The following is a 24,688-nucleotide window of genomic DNA, read 5'->3' as shown; positions in this document are numbered from 1 at the left end:
TGTACCAATGACCTTGCAGCAAAGAACTCTAAACCAAAGGGCAAAATAAACAGTGACCTAAAAACTCAAAAAATTTGTCTACCACTATCTTAAAGAGATTTAGGTTATGATGATTTTATTAGTCATTCTATTTCATAAATTCTCACCTCTTTTTTTTTTTTTTTTTTAAATTCTCACCTCTTTTGGTGTTTTATGAGCTGCACAAAGAAAAATCCATTGTTCAGTTGCTGTCATCTGAGTGCATGTATCTGGATGGCATTCACTCTGTTAAAATAGTTACATTTATTAATATGTAAAATAATAATGAAAAAGTTTATCATTTGAGTTGCTACATTTCATGTAAAATTCTAGAATAAATTAAAAATTTGTGTCTTTGTAAGCACATTAATTTACAAAAACAGAAAAAAAAATCAGAACGTTCAATTATAGCTTTAACTTAAAGAAAATATTACCTGAAGTTTGACAGCAAGTCCATTTAGCTCAAGACAGAATTGCCTAAAAATGTAAATATATAAATGAAAAGTCTTATCTATCCTCCATATTATTTTTAGAATATTAATTGTAAAAACAGAATCCCATCAGTACCATCCTTCCTCCCTCATCATCATTATCAACACCACCTGAACTTACATGGCACATTCTTTACAAAAACATACACATTAGTAAACAAAACCCAAAACTAACAACCCTAACAATAATGTTCAATATCAGAGTTCAGTGAGTTGATTACTGTTACACACTGGAAATTGGTACAATTTTTCTGAGAAATACTTTGAAAATATTTACCAAGACCCTTACAAAGTGTATATTTTTTAACTAAGTCATTCTCCTAAGAATCTATTCTAATGAAATAATCAGAACTGCAATGCAGACATATGTACAAAGATGGTCACTGAAACTATATACATAAAAAATTTCTTTGAAACATTATAAATGATTAGCAATTGGAGAGTAGTGAAATGTTGGTATTACATAAACATACAAAGGATATATACTTATATTCACAGTAAGATTCCAGTTATGTAAAAATTCATGTGTGTGTACATATCTGTATACAGATAATCAGAAGAAAGACTAGACGTTTTATATTCCTATATATTATACAGGTTTTATTCTGATTACAAACAACATGCTCCTTCTAAAAACTCCAAACAGGACCAAATACAAAATATAAAACAGGAAAGTTCTCCGTACTTCCATGACCTCTTCCCAAAAGATAGTTATTGTTTACATGCAAATCTGATTTTCTCTCGATAGATTAAAATATATTGGAATCCTATCATACACAATTTCGTAACTTGCTTTTTTGCCACTTAATAGATCTTGGGCATTTTTTCATGATTTACTTTCCCTCTAAAATTGTCAAACTGAGAATTATAAAGCCTAGAACAATGCTTGGATTGTTCTTACAATAGTTAAGTGCTCAAAAAATATTTTTGAATAAATGAAAAATGGAGCAAATTACATGACATTTAGATCATTTTTAGACAGACTTGCTATTTGATATGAAAAGACAATTAATCCTTTATGTCATAAAGATACTTTATGTTGTCAAAGTGCTGAATGTGTTCCCTCTAAAAACCTATCAAATTAGTTAATCGCTATGTTTCCCTATCAAACAAATGAATACACTTTGGTTCCGCAAATATGCAAGGCTAAAACCTATAATTAGAAAATAAAAGAGAGTTCCAAAAGAAAAACAAAAAACCCAAAACACTGCACATATGTGAAAGAAAAACTATATTTATTTATTTATAACATACATTAAAATAGAAAAAAGCAAATTAAAAAACAAGGGTCAAATTTTCAGTTGTCTACAACTGTACTTCCTTTCCAGATGCCTAATAATAATGCTGTTCGTAGATTATACAAGTAACACTATTTCTGAATCACCACATAGTCCTCTACTGCCCCATATCTGTAAGTTGCATGTTATGTGTTTCTGAGTTGTTTTCTACTAAGTGGTAATAAAGACGGGTGGTGATAAACAAGTTTCTCATCTAGTCCAACCTACTTATGGCCAACAGGAAAATTAAGCTAACTGACTTGGCAATGCTACAGGTACAATCTGTGGCAAATAGTGCAAACCTAACAGCTTCAAGTTAATTCAGTATAGGACTAACACACACAGTTATGCAGCTGAAAAGACAAACCAGAGCTGAAATCTAGTCTACACTCTAGTCACTAAGCCATGCATACTAGCATGGGATTGCAGTCACCCAGAGGAAGGGGCATCTTTTCCTAATTACAAATATTCAGTAGGGAGTAGTGGGAGATTTGACTGAGGTCATGATTCAATTCCCATTAACATCATAATATAATCAACTGCATTAATCAGTAACAGCAAGTATTAAGCCTCAAATCAGTAACATTAAGCACATGCAAAAAAAAAAATCAAACTGCTTTTAAAACTCTTCTTGCTTAACTATAAAGATGTATACACTATAATAAAGAGACAAAAGAATATATATGTCATATATAATACATAAATTATACAAAACAAAAAAGGTGGCTAACATCAAAAAAAACCCCAAAAGTAATAACAATAGCACCAGGACAAATGGAATATGAATAAGAAAGATTTTACAAGTTTTGTATAATGCATATTTCATAGTCTAAGTTAAATAGGGAGGAAAAGGTTTTTCTTAGACCTAAAATAAAAACCTTGTAAATTAAAATGAACCCTCACTTTTTAGGAATTATGCTTACAGTGAAAAAAACACGCTTGCTTATTTTCATCATTAATCCCATAGGTAACGAAGTAGTTATTTTCAAAGCTGATTAAAAAAAGACAGAGGATATATTATACTAAAGTGCTCTCTATATTTATAAGAATGGTATAACATCTACATACTCATGCTTTCAGTTATCATGCATCGAGATGTATTAAAAAAAAACAGGGCTTCCCTGGTGGCGCACTCAAAATTCCTGCAATGACCATTGCTAAGAATGCAGGTGCCGAAGGATCATTGATAGTTGAGAAAATTTTGCAAAGTTCTTCAGAAGTTGGTTATGATGCTATGCTTGGAGACTTTGTGAATATGGTGGAAAAAGGAATCATTGATCCAACTAAGGTAAATAGTTCACCAGTGTCTAAAAATACTTTCAAGAACTCTTCATTGGGCTTCCCTGGTGGCGCAGTGGTTGAGAATCTGCCTGCCAATGCAGGGGACACGGGTTCAAGCCCTGGTCTGGGGGGATCCCACATGCCGCGGAGCAACTAGGCCTGTGAGCCACAACTACTGAGCCTGCGCGACTGGAGCCTGTGCTCTGCAACAAGAGAGGCCGCGATAGTGAGAGGCCCGTGCACCGCGATGAAGAGTGGCCCCTGCTTGCCACAACTAGAAAGCCCTCGCACAGAAACGAAGACCCAACACAGCCATAAATAAATAAATAAATAAATAAATAAATAAAACAAAAAACCAAAACTCAATCAAATAGCCAAGTGACTTGCCCAAGAAAATGGCAGATTACAAAGAAGTCTCAGCATCCTAAAACTGCTGAACGGTTATGACAAGACACTGTCTTAACAATATATAGACAAGCCTATAGCATCAAAACAAAACAACAGAAAAAGTACCTTGTCTACAAATTGAGGCACTCATCACAGGAAATGTAGTCTAATTTATTCAGGAAAAGTCATATCTCTACTCCACCTTATTATTTAAAAATCAACTCAAAGTAACAAACTCTGATGAACACATATCTCATACAGCATCCTCTATTTTTAATCTATCAACTCATCCTAGCTCCCATTTACAATGGAAAGTTTATAACTTCAAGAAATAACCTAGTAGCTTCAGAATACAACTGCTTCTAAACTTAACTCATGATTCATTAGAAATCAATTTTCTCATTCAAAGGATATTATGAAAAGCTCTAAAACTTCTTACTTCAGGATTATAATTAATCTCCATTTACCAAACGAAAGACTGGAAGTTCACAATAGTTAACAGGTAACTCATCAGCTACCAAGTCTAGACTAGGACCTCTAGAGAAAAATAAAGTAGGTAAGTAGTAAGTATTAGAAATGAGTAGGTACATGGAAATAATGCATCTGTGATTAAATGATGTGATTAAGGAAAACCGTGTAAAAAGATAATAAGGCCCAAATCCATAAATACAGAAAACCATGAGTAAATAACAATGTTGAACACTTTATAACTTGAAAACATAAAAGCTTTAGAATTTGGCTTTTTGCTCTGTAGTTAAATAATTTAATTAATGATTCATAATCATCATTAATATTAAAGGTTATTTTTTACTACTAGGAGTACTATTACTATTTTGATACATCATAAAGACCTACCTTAAATGTTCATACTTCCATACACCTTCATCTTGGCCTTCAGGTGGTTCAAGAATTTTGTCAATATTGGAACAATCTGCTCTTATATTCTGTTGAATATACTACAAACAAAGAAGTTATTACAGTTAATTAAAATATACTACATGGTAAATCTTTTGAGACTTATTATTGTTTAATGGGTACAGAGTTTCAGTTGGGGAAGATGAAAAAGTTCTGGAGATGGAGGTGGTAATGGTTGCACAACAATGTGAATGTACTTAATGCCACAGAATCGTACACTTAAAAATGGCAAAAATGATAAATTTTATGTTATATATTTTTTTACCACAATAAGAAAAAGCAGAGTAAACACCAAACAAGAAAATCCAAAGAAATCCATGCCCAGAAGTAATCAAACTGACAAAAACTAAAGCTAAAGAAGCCAGCGGGGGTGAATGTGTGTGTGTGTGTGTGTGTGTGTGTGTGTGTGTGTGTGTGAAGAATCCAGCGAAAAAAGAGACACATGACCTATAGAATAAGGATTCAAATGAGTGCAGCTTTCTTACCGGAAAACACAGGTGACAGGAGGAAATGGCAGAACAAGTTTAAAGTGCTGAAAGAAAAGCACTGTCAACCTCTGTATCTAGCAAAAATACCCTTCAGGAATGAAGATAAATATATTTTCAGATGAAAGAAAACTAAGGAGGTTTACTGAGCTCTGCCCACCAGAGCAACACCCAACTCTACCCACCACAAGTACCCCCCATCAGGAAGCTTATATATATTTAAATGATATATTTAAAGTGATGAAAGGGAAGAAACTACAACCAAGATTACTCTACCCAGCAAGGATCTCATTCAGATTCGATGGAGAAATGAAAAGCTTTACAAACAAGCAAAAGCTAAGAGAATTCAGCACCACCAAACCAGCTCTACAACAAATGCTAAAGGAACTTCTCTAAGTGGGAAACACAAGAGAAGAAAAGGACCTACAAAAACAAACCCATAACAATTAAGAAAATGGTAACAGGAACATACATATCAATAATTACCTTAAACGTGAATGGATTAAATGCTCCAACCAAAAGACACAGGCTCGCTGAATGGATACAAAAACAAGATCCATATATATGCTGTCTACAAGAGACCCACTTCAGACCTAGGGACACATACAGACTGAAAGTGAGGGGATGGAAAAAGATATTCCATGCAAATAGAAATCAAAAAAAGCTGGAACAGCAATACTCATATCAGATAAAATAGGCTTTAAAATAAAGAATGTTACAAGAGACAAGGAAGGACATTATGTAATGATCAAGGGATCAACTGAAGAAGAAGATATAACAGTTATAAATATATATGCACCCAACATAGGAGCACCTCAGTACATAAGGCAACTGCTAACAGCTATAAAAGAGGAAATCGACAGTAATACAATAATAGTGGGGAACTTTAACACCTCACTTACACCAATGGATAGATCATGCAAACAGGAAATTAATAAGGAAACACAAGCTTTAAGTGATACAATACACCAAATTTAACTGATTTATAGAACATTCCATCCAAAAACAGCAGACTACACTTTCTTCTCAAGTGCACACAGTACATTCTCCAAGACAGGTCACATCTTGGGCCACAAATCAAGCCTCAGTAAATTTAAGAAAATTCAAATCATATCAAGCATCTTTTCCGACCACAATGCTATGAGATTAGAAATCAATTACAGGGAAAAAAACCGTAAAAAACACAACACATGGAGGCTAAACAATACGTTACTAAATAACCAACAGATCACTGAAGAAATCAAAGAGGAAATCAGAAAATACCTAGAGACAAATTACAACGAAAACACGATGATCCAAAACCTATGGGATGCAGCAAAAGCAGTTCTAAGAGGGAAGTTTATAGCAATACAAGCTTACCTCAAGAAACAAGAAAAATCTCAAATAAACAATCTAACCTTACACCAAAAGCAACTGGAGAAAGAAGAACAAACAAAATGCAAAGTTAGTAGAAGGAAAGAAATCACAAAGATCAGAGTAGAAATAAATGAAATAGAAACAAAGAAAACAATAGCAAAGATCAATAAAACTAAAAGCTGGTTCTTTGAGAAGATAAACAAAATTGATAAACCATTAGCCAGACTCATCAAGAAAAAGAGGGAGAGGACTCAAATCAATAAAATTAGAAATGAAAAAGGATAAGTTACAACAGACACCTCAGAAATAGAAAGCATCCTAAGAGACTACTACAAGCAACTCTATGCCAATAACATGGACAACCTGGAAGGAATGGACAAATTCTTAGAAAGGTATAACCTTCCAAGACTGAACCAGGAAGAAATAGAAAATATGAACAGACCAATCACAAGTAATGAAATTGAAACTGTGATTAAAAATCTTCCAACAAACAAAAGTCCAGGACCAGATGGCTTCACAGGTGAATTCTATCAAACATTTAGAGAAGAGCTAACACCCATCCTTCTCAAACTCTTCCAAAAATTGCAGAGGAAGGAAAACTCCCAAACTCATTCTGAGGCCACCATCACCCTGATACCAAAACCAGACAAAGACACTACAAAAAAAGAAAATTACAGACCAATATCACTAATGAATATAGATGCAAAAATCCTCAACAAAATACTAGCAAACAGAATCCAACAACACATAAAAAGGATCATACACCATGAGTGGGATTTATCCTAGGGATGCAAGGATTCTTCAATATATGCAAATCAATTAATGTGATACACCATGAAGAATAAAAACCATATGATCATCTCAATAGATGCAGAAAAAGCTTTTGACAAAATTCAACACCCATTTATGATAAAAACTCTCCAGAAAGTGGGCATAGAGGGAACCTACCTCAACATAATAAAGGCCATATACGACAAACCCACAGCAAATGTCATTCTCAATGGTGAAAAACTGAAAGCATTTCCTCTAAGATCAGGAACAAGACAAGGATGTCCACTCTTGCCACTATTATTCAACACAGTTTTGAAGTCCTAGCCATGGCAATCAGAGAAGTAAAAGAAATAAAAGGAATACAAGGTGGAAAAGAAGAAGTAAAACTGTCACTGTTTGCTGATCACATGATACTATACATAGGGAATCCTAAAGATGCCACCAGAAAACTACTAGAGCTAATCAATGAATTTGGTAAAGTTGCAGGATACAAAATTAGTGCACAGAAGTCTCCTACATTCCTATACACTAACAATGAAATGCCAGAAAGAGAAATTAAGGCAACAATCCCATTCACCATTGCAACAAAAAGAATACAATACCTAGGAATAAACCTACCTAGGGAGGTAAAAGACCTGTATTCAGAAAACTGTAAGACACTGATGAAAGAAATCAAAGATGACACAAACAGACAAAGAGATATACCATGTTCTTGGATTGGAAGAATCAATATTGTGAAAATGACTATATTATCCAAAGCAATCTACAGATTCAATGCAATCCCTATCAAATTACCAGTGGCATTTTTTACAGAGCTAGAACATAAAATCTTAAAATCTGTATGGAGACACAAAAGACCCTGAATAGCCAAAGTGGTCTTGAGGGAAAAAAACCGAGCTGGATGTATCAGACTCCGTGACTTCAGACTATACTACAAAGCTACAGTAATCAAGACAATATGGTACTGGCACAAAAACAGAAATATAGATCAATGGAACAGGATTGAAAGCCCAGAGATAAACCCACACACCTATGGTCAATTAATCTATGACAATGGAGGCAAGGATATATAATGGAGAAAAGACAGTCTCTTCAGTAAGTGGTGCTGGCAAAACTGGACGGCTACATGTAAAAGAATGAAATTAGAACACTCCCTAACACCATACACAAAAATAAACTCAAAATGGATTAGAGATCTAAATGTAAGACCGGACACTATAAAACTCTTAGAGGAAAACATAGGAAGGACACTGACATATATCACAGCAAGATCTTTTTTGATCCACCTCCTAGAGTAATGGAAATAAAAACAAAAACAAATGAGACCTAGTGAAACTTAAAAGCTTTTGCAAAGCAAAGGAAACTACAAACAAGACGAAAAGACAACCCTCAGAAGGGGGGAAAATATTTGCAAATGAATCAATGGACAAAGGATTAATCTCCAAAATATATAAACAGCTCATGCAGCTCAACATTAAAAAAACAAACAACCCAATCCAAAAACGGGCAGAAGACCTAAATAGACATTTCTCCAAAAAAGACATACAGATGGCCAAGAAGCACATGAAAAGCTGCCCAACATCACTAATTATTAGAGAAATGCAAATCAAAACTACAGTGAGGTATCACCTCACACCAATCAGAATGGGCATCATCAGAAAATCTACAAACAATAAATGCTGCAGAGGGTGTGGAGAAAAAAGAACCCTCTTACACTGCTGGTGGGAATGTAAATTGATACAGCCACTATGGAGAACAGTATGGAGGTTCCTTAAATAACTTAAAATAGAATTACCATATGATCGAGCAATCCCACTACTGGGCATATACCCAGAGAAAACCATAATTCAAAAAGACACATGCACTCCATTGTTCATTGCAGCACTATTTACAATAGCCAGGTCATGGAAGGAACCTAAATGCCCATCGACAGACAAATGGATAAAGAAGATGTGGTACACATATACAATGGAATATTACTCAGTCATAAAAGGGAATGAAATTTGGTCATTTGTAGAGATGTGGATGGATCTAGAGACTGTCATACAGAGTGAAGTAAGTCAGAAAGAGAAAAACAAATGTCGTATATTAACGCATGTATGTGGAACCTAGAAAAATGGTACAGATGAACCAGTTTGCAGGGCAGAAACAGAGACACAGATGTAGAGAACAAACGTATGGACACCAAGTGGGGAAAGAGGCGGGGGGGGTCGTTGTGGTGGGATGAATTGGGAGATTGGGATTGACATATAACACTAATATGTATAAAATAGATAACTAATAAGAAGCTGCTGTATAAAAAAATAAATAAAATTAAATTTAAAAATTAAAAAAAAAAAAAAAAGAAAGCTAAGGAGAATTCCTAGCCAGCAGACAGCTCTAAAAGAACTGCTAAAGCAAGTTCTTCAGTTAGACGGAAAAAAATAATACCAGAAAGAAACTTAGACTATCAGGAGCAACAGCAATTATATTAATATCTGGGTATAAATATATATTAGACCATTCTTCTCTTGATCTTTAAAATATGTTTGGCAGATGCAAGCAAAAAATATAATATTGTCTATAATATTGTGGGGTTTTCAATGTATGTAGATGTAATATAGATAACTAAAGCACAAAGGAGGAGAGTAAAATGGTCCAAATGATAATAGTTTCTACATTTCAATTGAAGCAGTAAAATATTGACTCTAAATAGACTGTGAAAAGTTAAGCATGAACTTAGTAATCTCTAGAGCAATCATCAAAAAAATTATATGATACAATCAAAATTAAAATTAAAATAGAATACTAAAAATGCTCTAATAACCCTTAAAAAGGCAGAAAATGGAAACAGAAAAAAAAAGAGGAAACTAAAAACAAGTAATAAAATGGTAATTCTAAATCTAAACATATCTATCAATAACCATATTAACATTAAATGGCCTAAATATACCAGTTAAAAGGTAAGGATTGTCAGAAAGAACAAGGAAATACGACCCAACTATACTGTTTATAAGAAACTTACTTCAAATATAATGATATAGGTAGGTTAAAAGTAAAAGGATGGAAAAAAACATATACCATACAAACATGAATCAAAAGAAAGCTGCAAGGAATGAAAGGTAGTTCAACATTAAAAAAAAAAATTAACCAATGTAATACACTACATTAATATACAGAGAAAAAAACACACAAGTACCTCAATTAATGCAGAAAAGTCATCTGACAAAATCCAACACCCTTCACGACAAAAACACAGAAAACTAGGTATATGAAAGAACTTCCTCAATATGATGAAGGGCATTTTGAAAAACCCACAGGTATGATGTTACTCATACTCAATGGTGAAAGACTGAAAGGTTTCCCTCTAAAATCAGAAATAAGGGAATTCCCTGATGGTCCAGTGGTTAGGACTCTATGCTTTCACTGCCAATGGCCTGGGTTCAATCCTTGGTCGGGGAACTAAGATCCTGCAAGCCACACAGCACGGCCCCCCCCCCAAAAAAAAAAAACATAAATGAGACAAGGATGCCTGTTTTCACCACTGCTATTTGATACTGTACTTAAATACCAGTGAGAACAATTAGACAGTAAATAAATAAATAAAGAGCACAGGTGACATGATCCTATATAGAGAAATCCCAAAGAATCCACAGGAAAGCTCATAAAGCTAAGAAGTGAATTCAGTGAAGTAGCAGGATACAAGATCAAAATACAAAAATCAGTTGTGTTTCTATACACCTTCAATGAACAATTCAAAAAGAAAATTAAGAAAGGAACTCCTATATATTGATATATCTACATCTATATATAACTAAATCACCTTGCTGTACACCTGAAACATTGCAAATCAACTCTACTTCAATAAAAAATAATAATAAAAATTAGAAAAAAAAAGAAAGCAACTCCATCTACAACAATATCTGAAAGAATAAAATACCTAGGAATAAGTTTAAATCAGGAGATTAAATACTTGCATACTGAAAACTTCAAAACTTGCATAACCTAAAGCAATCTACAGATTCTGTGCAATCTCTATCAAAATTCCAACAGTCTTTTTTGTAGAAATGGAAAAGCTGATTCTCAAATTTATATGTAATTGCAAGGGGCACCAAATAGCCAAAATAATCTTGAAAAGAAAACATAAGTTGGGGGCTTCCCTGGTGGCGCAGTGGTTGAGAATCGGCCTGCCAATCCAGGGGACAAGGGTTCGATCCCTGGTCCGGGAAGATCCCAAATGCCGTGGAGCAACTAAGCCCGTGCGCCACAACTACTGAGCCTGCGCTCTAGAACCAGGGAGCAACAACTACTGAAGCCTGCGCACCTGGAGCCCGTGCTCCGCAAGAAGAGAAGCCACCACAATGAGAAGCCTGTGCACTGCAAGGAAGAGTAGCCCCTGCTCACTGCATCTAGAGAAAGCCCAACAAAGACCCAAATGCAGCCAAAAATAAATAAATTAAAAAAAAAAAAGAAGATAACATAAGTTGGAGGATGCAGACCTCCCAATTTCAAGACTTACTACAAAGCTATAGTAGTCGAAATAGTGTGGTACTGGGAATTTGCTGGTGGTCCAGTGGTTAGGACTCTGAGCTTCCACTGCAGGGGGCACGGGTTCAATTCCTGGTTTGGGGAACTAAGATTCCCCCACACTGTGCGGCCAAAAAACAACAACAACAACAAAACAGTGTGGTACTGACATAAGGATACACATATAAACCAATGGAACTGAATAGAGAAACTAGAAATAAACCCTCACATATACAGTCCAATGAATTTTTGACAAGGGTACCAAAACCATTCAATGTGGAAAGGTTAGTCATTTTAACCATTTTTAAGTGTACGGTTCTGTGGCTTACTTGCATTCACAATGTTGTGCGACCAAAGAAAAGCCCTGGACCTGACGGTTTCACTGGTGAATTTTACTAAATATTTAAAGAACTAACATCAATCCTTCTCAAACTCTTCCAAAAAATTGAAGAGAAGGGAATACTTCCTAACTCCACTACAGCAGCATTCTTAATACCAAAGCCAGACAAAGATACTCTAAGAAACTAGAAACCAATATCCCTTATGAAAACTGATGCAAAAATCCTAGCAAACCAAATTCAGCAGCAAATTAAAATTATACATCATGATCAAATGGGATTTATTCCTAGAATGCAAGGATGGTTCAACATACAAAAATTGATCAATATAATACACCATGTTAACAGAATGAAGGAAAAAAAAATACACAATCATCTCAATTGGTGCAGAAAAAGCATATGACAAAATTCAACACCTTTTTATGATAAAAACACTCGACAAACCAGAAATAAGAAGAAACTAACTCAACATAATAAAGGCCAAATATGAAAAACCTACAGCAAACATCATACTCAACGTGGAAGACTGAAAGCTTTCTGCTAAGATCAGGCACAAGATAAGGATGCCTGCTGTTGCCATGTCTATTCAAAATACTACTGCAAATTCCAGCCAGAGCAATTAGGCAAGAAAAAGAAATAAAAGGCATCCAGACTGGAAAAGAAGTAAATTTAGCTGTTTGCACATGAAATAATCTCACATGTAGAAAACCCAAAAGATTCCACAAAAAAATTGTTAGGACTAATAAACGAATTCAACGAAGTATCAGGACAAAACTCTACTTTTAAAGGGAAAAATATGTGCACATTTTTCCTTTTAATTTTTGCCAATTTCCAGGCATAGAGCTCCAGGTTTATATTTCTGTATCCTCACAAGGCCTATCTCTTTGCTAGCCCATTAAATATTTCCTGATTGAACAATACATTCTTTTTTTTTTAAAATAAATTTATTTATCTATTTATTTATGGTTGTGTTGGGTCTTCATTGCTGTGCACGGGCTTCCTCTAGCTGCAGTGAGCGGGGGCTACTCTTCGATGCAGTGCACAGGCTTCTCATTGTGGTGGCTTCTCATGTTGTGGGGCACTGGCTCTAGGCACGTGGGCTTCAGTAGTTGTGGCTCGCGGGCTGTAGAGCGCAGGCTCAGTAGTTGTGGCGCACAGGCTTAGTTGCTCTGCGGCATGTGGGATCTTCCCGGACCAGGGCTCGAACCTGTGTCCCCTGCATTGGCAGGCAGATTCTTAAGCACTGTGCCACCAGGGAAGTCCTAATATGCCATCTTAAAATGAGGTTTGATAAAAGTTTCAAACAGGTATCCCATTAATTACATGGATTCTGGTTTGTGCTAAAAGTTACAGGAATATTTAACTATGCCAAAGGAAATAAAATGCTTAGGTTATTAGAGTTGCAAAAGTAACTATTGTTATTACCTGCTGAACAGCTAGTGTACTGTCCATTTCATCAAAGGATTCATCAGGCCAATTATAGAAATCCTATAAAAAAAAATTTAATGATTAAAGCATGTACAAAGTTACAAAGAAGGTGCAATACTATTACGATTAACTTCAATTCTTAATAAAGATCCGAAGTTATACCAGAGAAGAAAAGCCCTCATATGGTAAACAATGTGATTATTAGTGAATAAGTTAAAGGAATTTATTCAATGTTTTAAATGAACACCAAGATTTTATTTAATTGAACTATAAGCTATACTTTTTTCAGTCACAAATCCCTCAAATATGGCTCCCATAAACCTCTCATGTATTACTTAATTGATAAGTCTATCACTTTTTTGTTTATGATAGTTAAATATTTTTCTAAAAGTTATACTGAAAAAAAAAAACTCCAGGCAGTAAAAAACTGAATCAGTTTTTACCCAAAGAGAATAGCTAGAGTTAGTAGTAGTTACTACTCCATAAATATTATTTAAGACAGACATTATAAATTATAATTCCAATTCCAAATGGTGTTTTAAATTTCTAAATCAAAATATGAGCTCCATCAAAAGTAGTCATCTAAACAGAACAATCTTCTCTTAAGGGGAATATTTCTGTGGATCACTTTGCACTGGTTCTGAATTTCTCTATAGATAGTTCAGTTCACAGACGTTCCCCTAAGTGGTTAAGAACCTTTCCATTTGACGGCTGAAATATATCCCTTGTAGGCGCACAATGTCCAACGCATTGTAGGTACTCAATAAATGTCTGGGAAAAGGTAGTAGTAAACCAACAATCCATAACCCTGTATCGATCAACATGGATTAAGTCTCCAAAGGCCATGAGCAAAAATTGGAGCAAACTGCAGAATACAGTGCATGATACCACATGAATAAAAGTTTAATAAAGTGCAAAACATACTTATGAATATAATGCATATATGATAAAAGTATAAAGGAAAGAAAAGGAATGATAATCACCATTACTGGCTGGGAGTGGGCAGAAGACAGAAGAATGTGATACAGAGGGATTTAACTATATTAGTAATGTCCTAGTTCTGAGAGTAGGTGATGGGTATGGTATACCTTTTTAAGTGTCTTAAGCATTTCATATCTTTTAATAGTTGCCTTATCTGAATGAAAATGAACTTTATTTTAAAATGTCAAGAAATAAAAACTTTCTGGAAATTGTTCTAGGATGTCTTTTCCTAGACATCATCTACATATCACCAGAAAGTAGTTTTTAAATTCTTCCTTTCTGATTTGTAGTGAAAAATGTTTCTATCAATAAGCTTTGCCTATTCTTTCGTTTTAAAAAAAAAAAAAAAGATAGTTTGTAGAATATTTTGTTTTCAAAATATTAGAAAACACACATAGTGATACACAGAAAAGATGTAAAAAAGTTAATTGGAAATTAAATGCTTTGCCTCATCATAACTGTGATATACTTTAAACACTTAAAAGAGGAGCCAAGGGACTTCCCTGGTGGCACACTGGTTAAGACTCCGTGCTCCCAGTGCAGGGGGCCTGGGTTCAATCCCTGGTCAGGGAACTAGATCCCACATGCATGCCGTAACTAAGAATTCACATGCCACAACTAAGGAGCCAGCGAGCCGCAACTAAGGAACTTGCCTGCCACAACTAACACCTGGCACAACCAAATAAATAAATAAATAAATATTTTAAAAAAAAACCAGGAGCCAAAAATCCAGCCTAATGAACATTCTCATCTAATTCAGTTAAACTTTTACTGAAAACCAACTTTGTGCTTATAACCCAATCTAACCAATTAAAAAAAAAAAAAGGAGAAAGATACTCTACCTACTCTATTATAGTTCTAAATAAATCATTTTAGAATAGACCCCTTTCACTGAAGGAAATCAGTGTGATAGACAAGGGATATGACAGAATGCTGCTTAAGTAGTCCTGTTTTTTTTTAATCCTAACCTTTTCTAATACATTTTATTTAACAACCTTGATCTATGACAATCTGGAAAAAAGCAAAGGAGTTTTCTTATAGGTGACTTACTCATAACAACACAGCAAACAGGTGTGTTACAATATTGAGTTAAAATCTATGACTCTAACCTTTCAAAATTAAGAACTTTTGAATAAGTAAAAATGGATGAGTCTCAGAATGTGAGTACAAAAGTCCATTTCTGAATTTAAAAACATAAAAGTTGATCACTTAAAAGAATCAGAAATAATGTTACCACAGAAAAAGAATTAAAGGTATCTGAGAAAAGATCATTTATAAAGAAAGAAACTTTAGAAACAGTAAAAGCATAAATAATATATAAATTCCGAGTAGTATGACCACAAAATTGCCAATAGAACTGACACACGTGACTCTATAAAAAAAGGCTTCCCAACTAAACTGTAAAATTCAGTACTAGAAGCAACTTGTTAAAAAGACAAGGTCACTAATGAACTAAGAATCAAATCTGGAGACTGTGCAACCTTGAGCAAATGCAGTCTAATTTCTGGGCTTCAGTTTCCTTTTCTGTGACATGCATCTAGGAAGCTGTCTGGATCTAAAAGTTCCCTTTGAAAGAACTCCCTTTCCAAAATTCTGTGCAAGATATTAAAATGTATTCTCTGGCATACTGTCATAGCTCCACGGTGGTTTCTGGTTTCCTCCCCATCCATCTCTTTTTCTTTAAAATTACATTTTAACACATCTCTTCCGATTTTGGAGTCTGTACTCAATCGCAAGGCATTTCACCTGGCAGATTAATCAGATGAGGTCTATTTGATTTTTTTAAGAATGTGAAGCATCCCGTCTTTGGCAAATCCCAAGAATCAATACTGAAACAAGCACCAATTCACCCCAAGTACTGCCCTACTAAAAGGTGATAAAATTACAATAAGTTCATTCCCTATGCTTCACACATAGTAACAAGGAAATTGACAAGGAATGGCATCTAACAAGTCCCAGCCTGATGATGAAAACTTGCTAGACCAGAGAACAACTACGGAGAGAAGTGGTCAAAGGCAAACAGCATGAAGAGGAGGATAAAGTAAATTATCGACTCCCGGATCCGGCTAGACAAGCTGGATGGCAGAAGTCGGGCACGTCACAGGCCAGGTAGGAAATGGAAACCAGGACGAGGTAGGCTGTTGTTTACACCCCTCCCACCCTGGCAGCCCCGACCCTCATGGCACCCCAGGGGTCTCCACCCGGCCGGCCGCGCCCCTCCCCGAAGCTGGTCACTGGGGATCAGGGGAGAAGCGAGAACAAGCAGTCGCTGCTGACAAGCTCCCAGCCCCGGGCCTCGGCGGCCCCCACGCGCCCCTCACGCCCACCCTCCAGTCGGAGCTCCGCAGGCCTCGCGGGCCGCCGCCGCCTCAGCCAAACCGAGGGGCTGAGGCTCCGGAAGAGCAGGCCGGGCACCAGTGCCCCTGCCCGCCCGCCTGTCGCCCCGGCCCAACCTCCTCGCACAGGCATCCACCTTCCAGGTGCGGCGCAGCTCGGCACCAAGAGTCCCCTCCCCCCTCCACCAGAGGTGCAGAGATAGTACCTGAGCCTTGGTGCCCGGCCTGTTACGCCTCAGCACTGCCGTCCCCTCCGCCATGACCATAGTGCCAGAGTCTGGGCGGCTGAAGTCGGTACCCGGATGTAGGGGACGGCTGCCTGCGCGGGGGGCGGGGCGGAGTGGCGCTCTTGGTCCGGGAGAGGGGGAGGGGCGACGGCTGACGGCACAGCCGCAGCCTGCGCGGGGCAGGTTGGGAGGAACCGGAGGAGGCCGGGAAAGGGCCGGCGGGCGGAGGGAGGGGGACTGGAGAAGGAACATCCGACGACTCACTGGCGGCAATGTGGCGGGAGGGAGAGACCCCCGCCGCGGAGGCCGGGAGTGGCTGCGAGGGAGTCCGCAGGCCAGCGCAGAGAGGCGCTGCGGGAATGTGCAAGTTCGGCGTAACGCGTTGGTGCATCTCCTTGGGCTTAACTTTGACATTGGTTAACGTTGGAAGGACAGAGCTTGCACAATGGCGACCGTTTCAGTAAACCCTTGTGCAAGCAAATACCTAGAGAAGCGTAATTCTGTCCCGAAATCTGCCTAGGCGTGCAAAGTGGGAAACACGCCAGCAGTCTGGGAGAATTCCACAGACCCTGCATGAAATCGACCCAATTTCAAATCAGACTCGGGCTTAGAGTGTGAAATGATATTTCCGCTATCCACTACCTTCAAAACCAAGGGCTTTTCAGTAACAAGTTTGTTTGTGTAGATGAGACCCAGATGCCAATTATCTGAGATAGAGTAGACATCTGGTATTGTGTGTCAAGCAAACAAAATTAGCTTATAAATTTTGCAAGTCAGAAGCAGGAGGAGAAAATGAATGCCCCTTGATAGACAGTGGGAGTTGTGCATCTTACAGGATTTCAGATTTCCTTTGTTGCAAGTTTTAAGTGTTCTCTTAAGTCATGAAATCACAGTAGTATTGGCAAACTTTTGTTTTTGTTCCTGCTTGGAAACCTTAAATATTTGATCTGGGATGACGGAGGCCATAGGTTACCAGATGCGAAGACAGTTAAAAGAGTAAACAGTGTATATACAGTAGGGTGATTTACAAGAGAGGAAAACATCAGATATCCCATCAAGTACACCTAAAGGTGTATTGAGAATGCTGAGAGATGTAGCAGAGCCTCCAAAGCTGGAAGGGAGGAGTGGAGGAGAGGTTGGTTAAAATGAGTAAGTGCAAAGCTGAATAACTCATGACCTGGAATTTTGTTCAAAAGCATTTAACAACGGGAAGTCTGTTTGCCTTTGAGTAAGATACTTTCTATTGGGAATATGTAGAGACTGGTAACTTTTTTTTTTTTTTTTTTGGTCTGCGTTTGGTCTTCATTGCTGTGAGCGGGCTTTCTCTAGTTGGGCGAGCAGAGGCTACTCTTTGTTGTGGTGTGCGGGCTTCAGTAGTTGTGGCACGTGGGCTCAGTATTTGTGGCTCGCAGGCTCTAGAGCGCAGGCTCAGTAGTTGTGGCGCACGGGCTTAGTTCCTCCGCGGCATGTGGGATCTTCCCGGACCAGGGCTCGAACCCGTGTCCCCTGCATTGGCAGGAGGATTCTTAACCACTGCGCCACCAGGGAAGCCCCGAGACTGGTAACTTTTCAAGAGCAAGGACAATTCCATCACTACCTCATAGACGGCAAAACATTTATTCATTCAACAAGTATTTATTAAGCCCCAGTGAGGTAAAAGTATGAAAAGGCGGCATCCTTAACCATAAGTTGCCTAGAGTCTAGCAATGGAGACAGCCGTGCAAATCACCAATTCTCTTACTAAATACAGTGAGAATCTAAGGCAAGCGGCAGCTAAATATTGCCTCCCTAAGAGAGATAAAGGTGGGTCTGTAGAGAGCAGAGTCTTAGGTCTGTGGACAACCTCGCCTCATTTACTCCAAGGATTCAGTTAAAATTTCCCAGATTGTGTGGTAGTCCCCGAGCTGTAAATATCAGTTACCTATAGTTGAAGGGGCTCATCTTAATGTTCTCTTAAGTCCAGATTTAATAATACTTAAGTAATACTGTTTCAGCCCATCTGAAAAGAACAAAAGAAAAAGTGAATAAGTAGGTGTTAAATTAAGGTACAAAATACGTATTCATCTCTCTGAAAAGTCTAATCAAGTTACATTGTGATGTCAATTCTGGCCTTGTTCACAGGAAGAACCTTTTTCTTTATGGTTGAAATGTTTCTAGCTCATAACCTTCACATTTTAATTCTTCTATCAGTCTGCAGATTATGACCTCCAAGCAAAAACAGTTTTATAACCACGATTAATTTAGGGGATGGGGGAAGAAGAAGAAAAAAAAAGCATGATCAGTATCATAACAGTTACATGTAATAATGGGTTACTTGAATATTTTGGTTAAAGAAGGAGTCGTCTTTTTAAAGGCAGTATGGACAAATGAAAATAACTTTGGACTGAGATTCAAGAAATCTAAATTCTCTTGCTTATTGACTGTAAGACTTTGAACAATGTATCAAATAAAAGGGTTTTTTTTTTTTTTTGGTAATAAAACTATTGCACAGCAGTTCTTTCCCTCTGCCTCATAGAGTATGAAAGTATAAAAGTAAATACTCCTGGAAGTCTCTTAAGGTTTTAGAAGAAAATATTTTGTAAATCCAAAGAATCATAAGTAATTTCAAAACCATCTATCCAATATGAAATTCTCTTTGGGGAGTTTTAAAATCCAAGTAAAATAGTGAATGCCCATTGTGTGTAAGACACTGAGCAAGTGCTGAGAAACATGAATAAGATGTATAATCTATCCTCAAAAAGCTTAAAAATGAATGGGAAAAGAGGATATGTAAATTACTATACTACAAAGCAAGATGTCTTAAGTGTTAAGCAGCCCCTGATGGTTGCCTGCTTGCTCTCCATACCCATTCACTCATGTTCTTTGCAAACAGACTTTGATCTTGCTCAGTATCCATCTCTCCGAATTTGAGCAGAGAAAGGTAAACCCATCTCTAGCTGCGGGACAAACCCTCATTGGCCTAAGCCAATGTTTAGTTAAAGGGTGAGCATGTGACTCCATTTTAGCCTAAAGAGATATGAAAAGATATCTGATGGAGCATTTTAGGGATAGGTTTTCTTAATCTTGACAAGATACTAAAAGAGATGGTCCCTTTTTTCTGCCACTGAACCTTGTCAAGTCTGGGGCTACATCAACCGTCTTGGCTTGAAGGAAGCCAGCCTAAGAGCAAAGCTGATGCAGTGAATGATGCATGAAGTAGTTGAAATGTGCCATAAAGTAGCATTTATCTGTGGAGTTGCAGGAGATTTCATTCCAGGCCAAGTAAAGGTGAAGCAGCAGTGAAGTATGGAGATGTATGTTCATAGCTGAACAAATTAGTTGTATATGTAGCTTTATACATTTCCAATGTATTATTTGAAAATTAATTTCTCTTTATAAAAATTGTTATAGACAAAATTTTTTAAATTTATAAAGTTCAAACTTAGACAACTTTGACTACAAATGAGTGAGAGACTGACCTCCCACTGCACTTCATTTTTCTCTCTAGAATATTTGGCCAATTAGTGATTGTGGTAGCCAGCTGCCAAGATGGCCCCCAGTGATTATTATCTCTCAGTATTTACACCTTTGTGTGGTTCTCTCTCATGCTGAATAGGGCTGACCTGTTTAACCAATAGGTTCTGTGAAAATGATGTTGTGTGACTCCTGATGTTAGGTGATAGACATTGTGGCTTCTGCCTTGCTCTCTTAGCTCACCTGCCCTGGGTGAGAAAGCTGTCATGTGTGAGGACCCTCAAGTAGCCTATGAGGGATCTGCATGGTGCGGAACTGAAGCTCCCACCAAAAGCAAGCATCGACTTGCCAGCATAAGTGACCATCTTGGAAGTATAACTTCCACCTCCAGTCAAACCTTTGGATGATGGCAGCCTCATGAAAGACCCCAAATTAGGACCATCCAAATAAGCTGCTCCCAAATTTCTGATGTACAGATACTGTGTGAGATGTTCATTGTTGTTTTAAGCCACTAAGTTTGGGGTGATTTGTTATGCAGCAATAGATAACTAATACAGTAGTTCCTGAACTTTCAGGAAGATGTGATCAGAAGAGACAAGTCACAACAGACTATTATCATTTCCTCTTTTTAAGAGGGGACCTCATGTCTTTCATGAAGTTAACAGCATTTTTTACCTTTCTTTTTTTTCTTTTTTTTTTCTTAATACTTACTTATGCATTTATTTGGCTGTGCTGGGTCTTAGTTGCCATGTGCAGGATCTTTAGTTGCAGCATGCGAACTCTTAGTTGTGGTATGTGGGATCTAGTTCCCTGACCAGGGATCGAACCTAGACCCCTGCATTGGTAGCTCGGAGTCTTAGCCACTGGACCACCAGGGAAGTCCCTACCTTTATCTTCTAGATGACAGCAATCTCTATCTAAAATTATGCTATTACTTTAGTTGTTTACTTCTGCCTCCCCCATTTTATTCATCCCTGTATCTCCAGTGCCTAAGACAGTGCCTGACACATGTTCAAAAAAAAAATGAATTACTTAAAAATACTATAATAGGGCTTCCCTGGTGGCGCAGTGGTTGAGAATCTGCCTGCCAATGCAGGGGACACGGGTTCGAGCCCTGGTCTGGGAGGATCCCACATGCCGCGGAGCAACTGGGCCCGTGAGCCACAATTACTGAGCCTGCGCGTCTGGAGCCTGTGCTCCGCAACATGAGAGGCCGCGATAGTGAGAGGCCCGCGCACCGCAATGAAGAGTGGTCCCCACTTGCCGCAACTAGAGAAAGCCCTCGCACAGAAACGAAGACCCAACACAGCCATAAATAAATAAATTAATTAATTTAAAAAAAAATACTATAATAAACTGACCTTTTGAAATGACAAGCCAGATAAGTAAGTACCCATTGATGTTTTTTCCAAGTCAAGTCTCCAGGCTAAATGAGACTGAAAGAGCATTTTGTAAGAGTTTGGCTAAATTTTAACATGTCTTAAAGAACTAGGCTTAATCTGTAAGAGGAAAGAGGGTTTGGATCCATTCCTTATCTCTTATAACAGGAAAATCTCCATGTAAGCCAAGATTGAAAAAAAAAAAACCCCATAAACTATAAAACCAAAAACTATAAAAATACCTAAAGAAACCAATGGAAGAAGCTTATATTGGAGAAGACTTTTCAGAGTTTGAAATAATAACCAGAAGCTATAATGGAAAACAGTTTTTATTCAACTGTACCAAAATGACTTCCTGCAAATTCAAAGCATAAACAAAATCAAAGCCAAAATGATAAACTGGAGGAAAAGAATTTGTCACAAAGAAACAATTCCCCTGATAGATAAAGATATCAAATCATAAAAGGCCAGTCACCCAGTAGAAAAATGAGTAGAAGATACTAACAATCAATACGGACTGTCAGTTAACAGTAAAGGAAATAGAGATGGCTCTTAAACACATGAGATCCTCACCCTCATTCATAATGATAAAATTATCAGTTTGGCAAAACATAAACTTTATAACATCCTGTATTATTGAGAGTCGGGAGAAATCAGCAGTCTCATACGTTGTTGGTAGGACTATTAATTGATAGAACTTCCGTGAAGGGCAACTTGAAGGGGTGTGTGTGTGTGTACACATATATGATTAAAGTCCACATACCCTTTGACATAGCAGTTACATGCCTAGCAATTTATCTTACAGATATGAAATTTATGCAGAAATTTTATTTATTGCAGAAGTGTTTCTAATAGCATAAGTTTAGAATTTAAATGTCCATCAATAGGAAATGCTTAAATAAATTTTGGTTCATCCAAATAATGAAACATCATACAGCTATAAAGAGAATGAAACTTTTATGTAGTTTATAGATTAATTCCAAAGACAAATTGTTAATACAAAAAGAAACAAGGTGCCAAATGGTGTGTATGGAATATTTTATTTTTTAAAAGGAAAATGAATATATATATATATATATTTCATATGCACAAGATACATATGTTTATACACACACGTATACATATGTATACATAAAACACCCCTGACAGGAAGAATATAAACTGTAACACTAGTGCCTCCAGGAATGGAACTTTGTGGCTAGGGCACAGGGATGGGAAGGACTCTTACATACACATTATCTAGTTTTAAAAAAAATTAAAGTTTAAGGAAAAAAAATAACAGGCTTGACTCAAAATGTTAAGGGACATCTTGTGCCCTCCTTTTACAGTTAATTCTTGAACTAAGAGGGGTCAGATGATTTGTCAGATGTCACTTAACTAGTATGTAAGCAACATGGGATCCAGAGCCTAGGTTTTATTGAGCTCTCTCATACAGATTGCTTAAGGGTAAAGAAAAACATTTAAATAGTCTTCACATAAATAAATAAAAAGCTCAAAACTCCATTTTTGTGTGGGTGCAGAGAAAACAGCAATTAGCTTTCTGGATGAGGCATGTTTTAGTATCATGCTGGAGAACAATCTGGCAGTCCTTGCTGAGAAGCTTAAAAATGCTCACAGCTAGGTAAGTATTGTTGAGAGTAAATTGCTGTATCAGATATCAAACTTAAATATAACAGTTTATATTTATATTGAAAACACTGTGATGGAACAGAGAGATCAATGAAACAGACTATAAAATCCAGGAATATGGGGCTTCCCTGGTGGCGCAGTGGTTGAGAATCTGCCTGCCAATGCAGGGGACAGGGGTTCGAGCCCTGGTCTGGGAAGATCCCACATGCCGCGGAGCAACTGGGCCCGTGAGCCACAACTACTGAGCCTGCGCGTCTGGAGCCTGTGCTCCGCAACAAGAGAGGCCGCGATAGTGAGAGGCCCGCGCACCGCGATGAAGAGTGGCCCCCGCTTGCCGCAACTAGAGAAAGCCCTCGCACAGAAACGAAGACCCAACACAGCCATAAATAAAATTTAAAAAAAAAAAAATCTAAAAAAAAAAAAAATCCAGGAATATGTTTATTTAAAACTTTAATGTATGATAAAGGTGACATTTCAAATTTGGGGGCAGGGGAGTGGTGGTGGGGAAGAATGGATAATCCAGTAAAGTTGAGACAAGATAATCATTGGTTAAAAAAAAAAGACACATACACTATACACTAAAATTATGGATCAATGAATTACATTTCCAAAAGAAAAAATGTACTGGAAGAATGAGATTTGACTAGCTAGAAACAAAACTGCACATCAAATTAGGAAACAAATGTGACAAGTTCACACCTCTATTATATAAAACCTTATGATCCATGTTGGTGGGAAAGCGGAATGGTGTGGCCACTATGGGAAACAGTTTAGAGGATCCTCAAAAAGTTAAAAATAGAACTACCCTACTTCTATTCAGGAATCCCACTTCTATTTATCTAAAAGAATTGAAATCAGAATCTCAAAGAGATATTAGCACTTCCATGTTAACTGTAGCACTATTTACAACAGCCAAGATGTGGAAGCCTAAATGTCCATCTACTGGATGAATGAATATAGAAAATGTATATACATACATTGGAATATTATTCAGCCTTAAAGAAGAAGGCAATTCTGCAACATTTGACAACATGGAATGAACCTTGAGGACATTAAGCTAAGTCAAATAAGCCAATCATAGAAGGACAAAATACTGCATTCCACTTACATGAAGTATCTAAAATAGTCAAACTCATATAAGCAGAGAGTAGAATGGTGATTGCCAGGGACTAGGGGGAGGGGAAAATGGGGAGTTGCTAATCAACAGGCATAAAGTTTCAGTTAAGTAAGATGCAAAAGTTCTAGAGATCTACTGTACTACATTGTGCCTATAGTTAACAATATTATGATGTACACTTAAACATCTGTTAAGAAGGTATATCTCATGCTAAGTGTCATTACCACAATAAAAATGAAAAAAATATTTTGTAATCCCAATTTTTAAAAATAAGAACTTTTTGTAAAGCATAGTTTCCGGAGCAATAGAGGAA

General features: G+C 37.1%; 1 protein-coding gene across 2 annotated transcripts in view; it reads right to left on the bottom strand.

The window, feature by feature from the left end:
- Window positions 1-24,688, bottom strand: part of LOC118897821 (MOB-like protein phocein) — a 44,260-nt gene that overhangs the window by 13,283 nt on the left and 6,289 nt on the right. The window contains exons 1-5 of one of the 2 annotated variants that reach the window (XM_036857191.1): window positions 16,777-16,889; window positions 13,251-13,313; window positions 4,310-4,410; window positions 453-495; window positions 178-264 (exon numbers count right to left, since the gene is read on the bottom strand). In XM_036857191.1, coding sequence (XP_036713086.1) covers window positions 178-264; window positions 453-495; window positions 4,310-4,410; window positions 13,251-13,313; window positions 16,777-16,836 — 354 coding nt within the window. In that variant the 5' untranslated portion in view covers window positions 16,837-16,889. Of the gene's footprint in view, window positions 1-177; window positions 265-452; window positions 496-4,309; window positions 4,411-13,250; window positions 13,314-16,776; window positions 16,890-24,688 lie in introns of those variants that run through there. The other variant, XM_036857193.1, reaches the window with a different exon arrangement.

The sequence above is a fragment of the Balaenoptera musculus genome, chromosome 7, assembly GCF_009873245.2.
Source record: "Balaenoptera musculus isolate JJ_BM4_2016_0621 chromosome 7, mBalMus1.pri.v3, whole genome shotgun sequence".
Taxonomy (NCBI): Eukaryota; Metazoa; Chordata; class Mammalia; order Artiodactyla; family Balaenopteridae; genus Balaenoptera; species Balaenoptera musculus.
The sequence above is the reverse complement of the archived record's forward strand: the minus strand, read 5'-3'. Positions and strand labels throughout refer to the sequence as shown.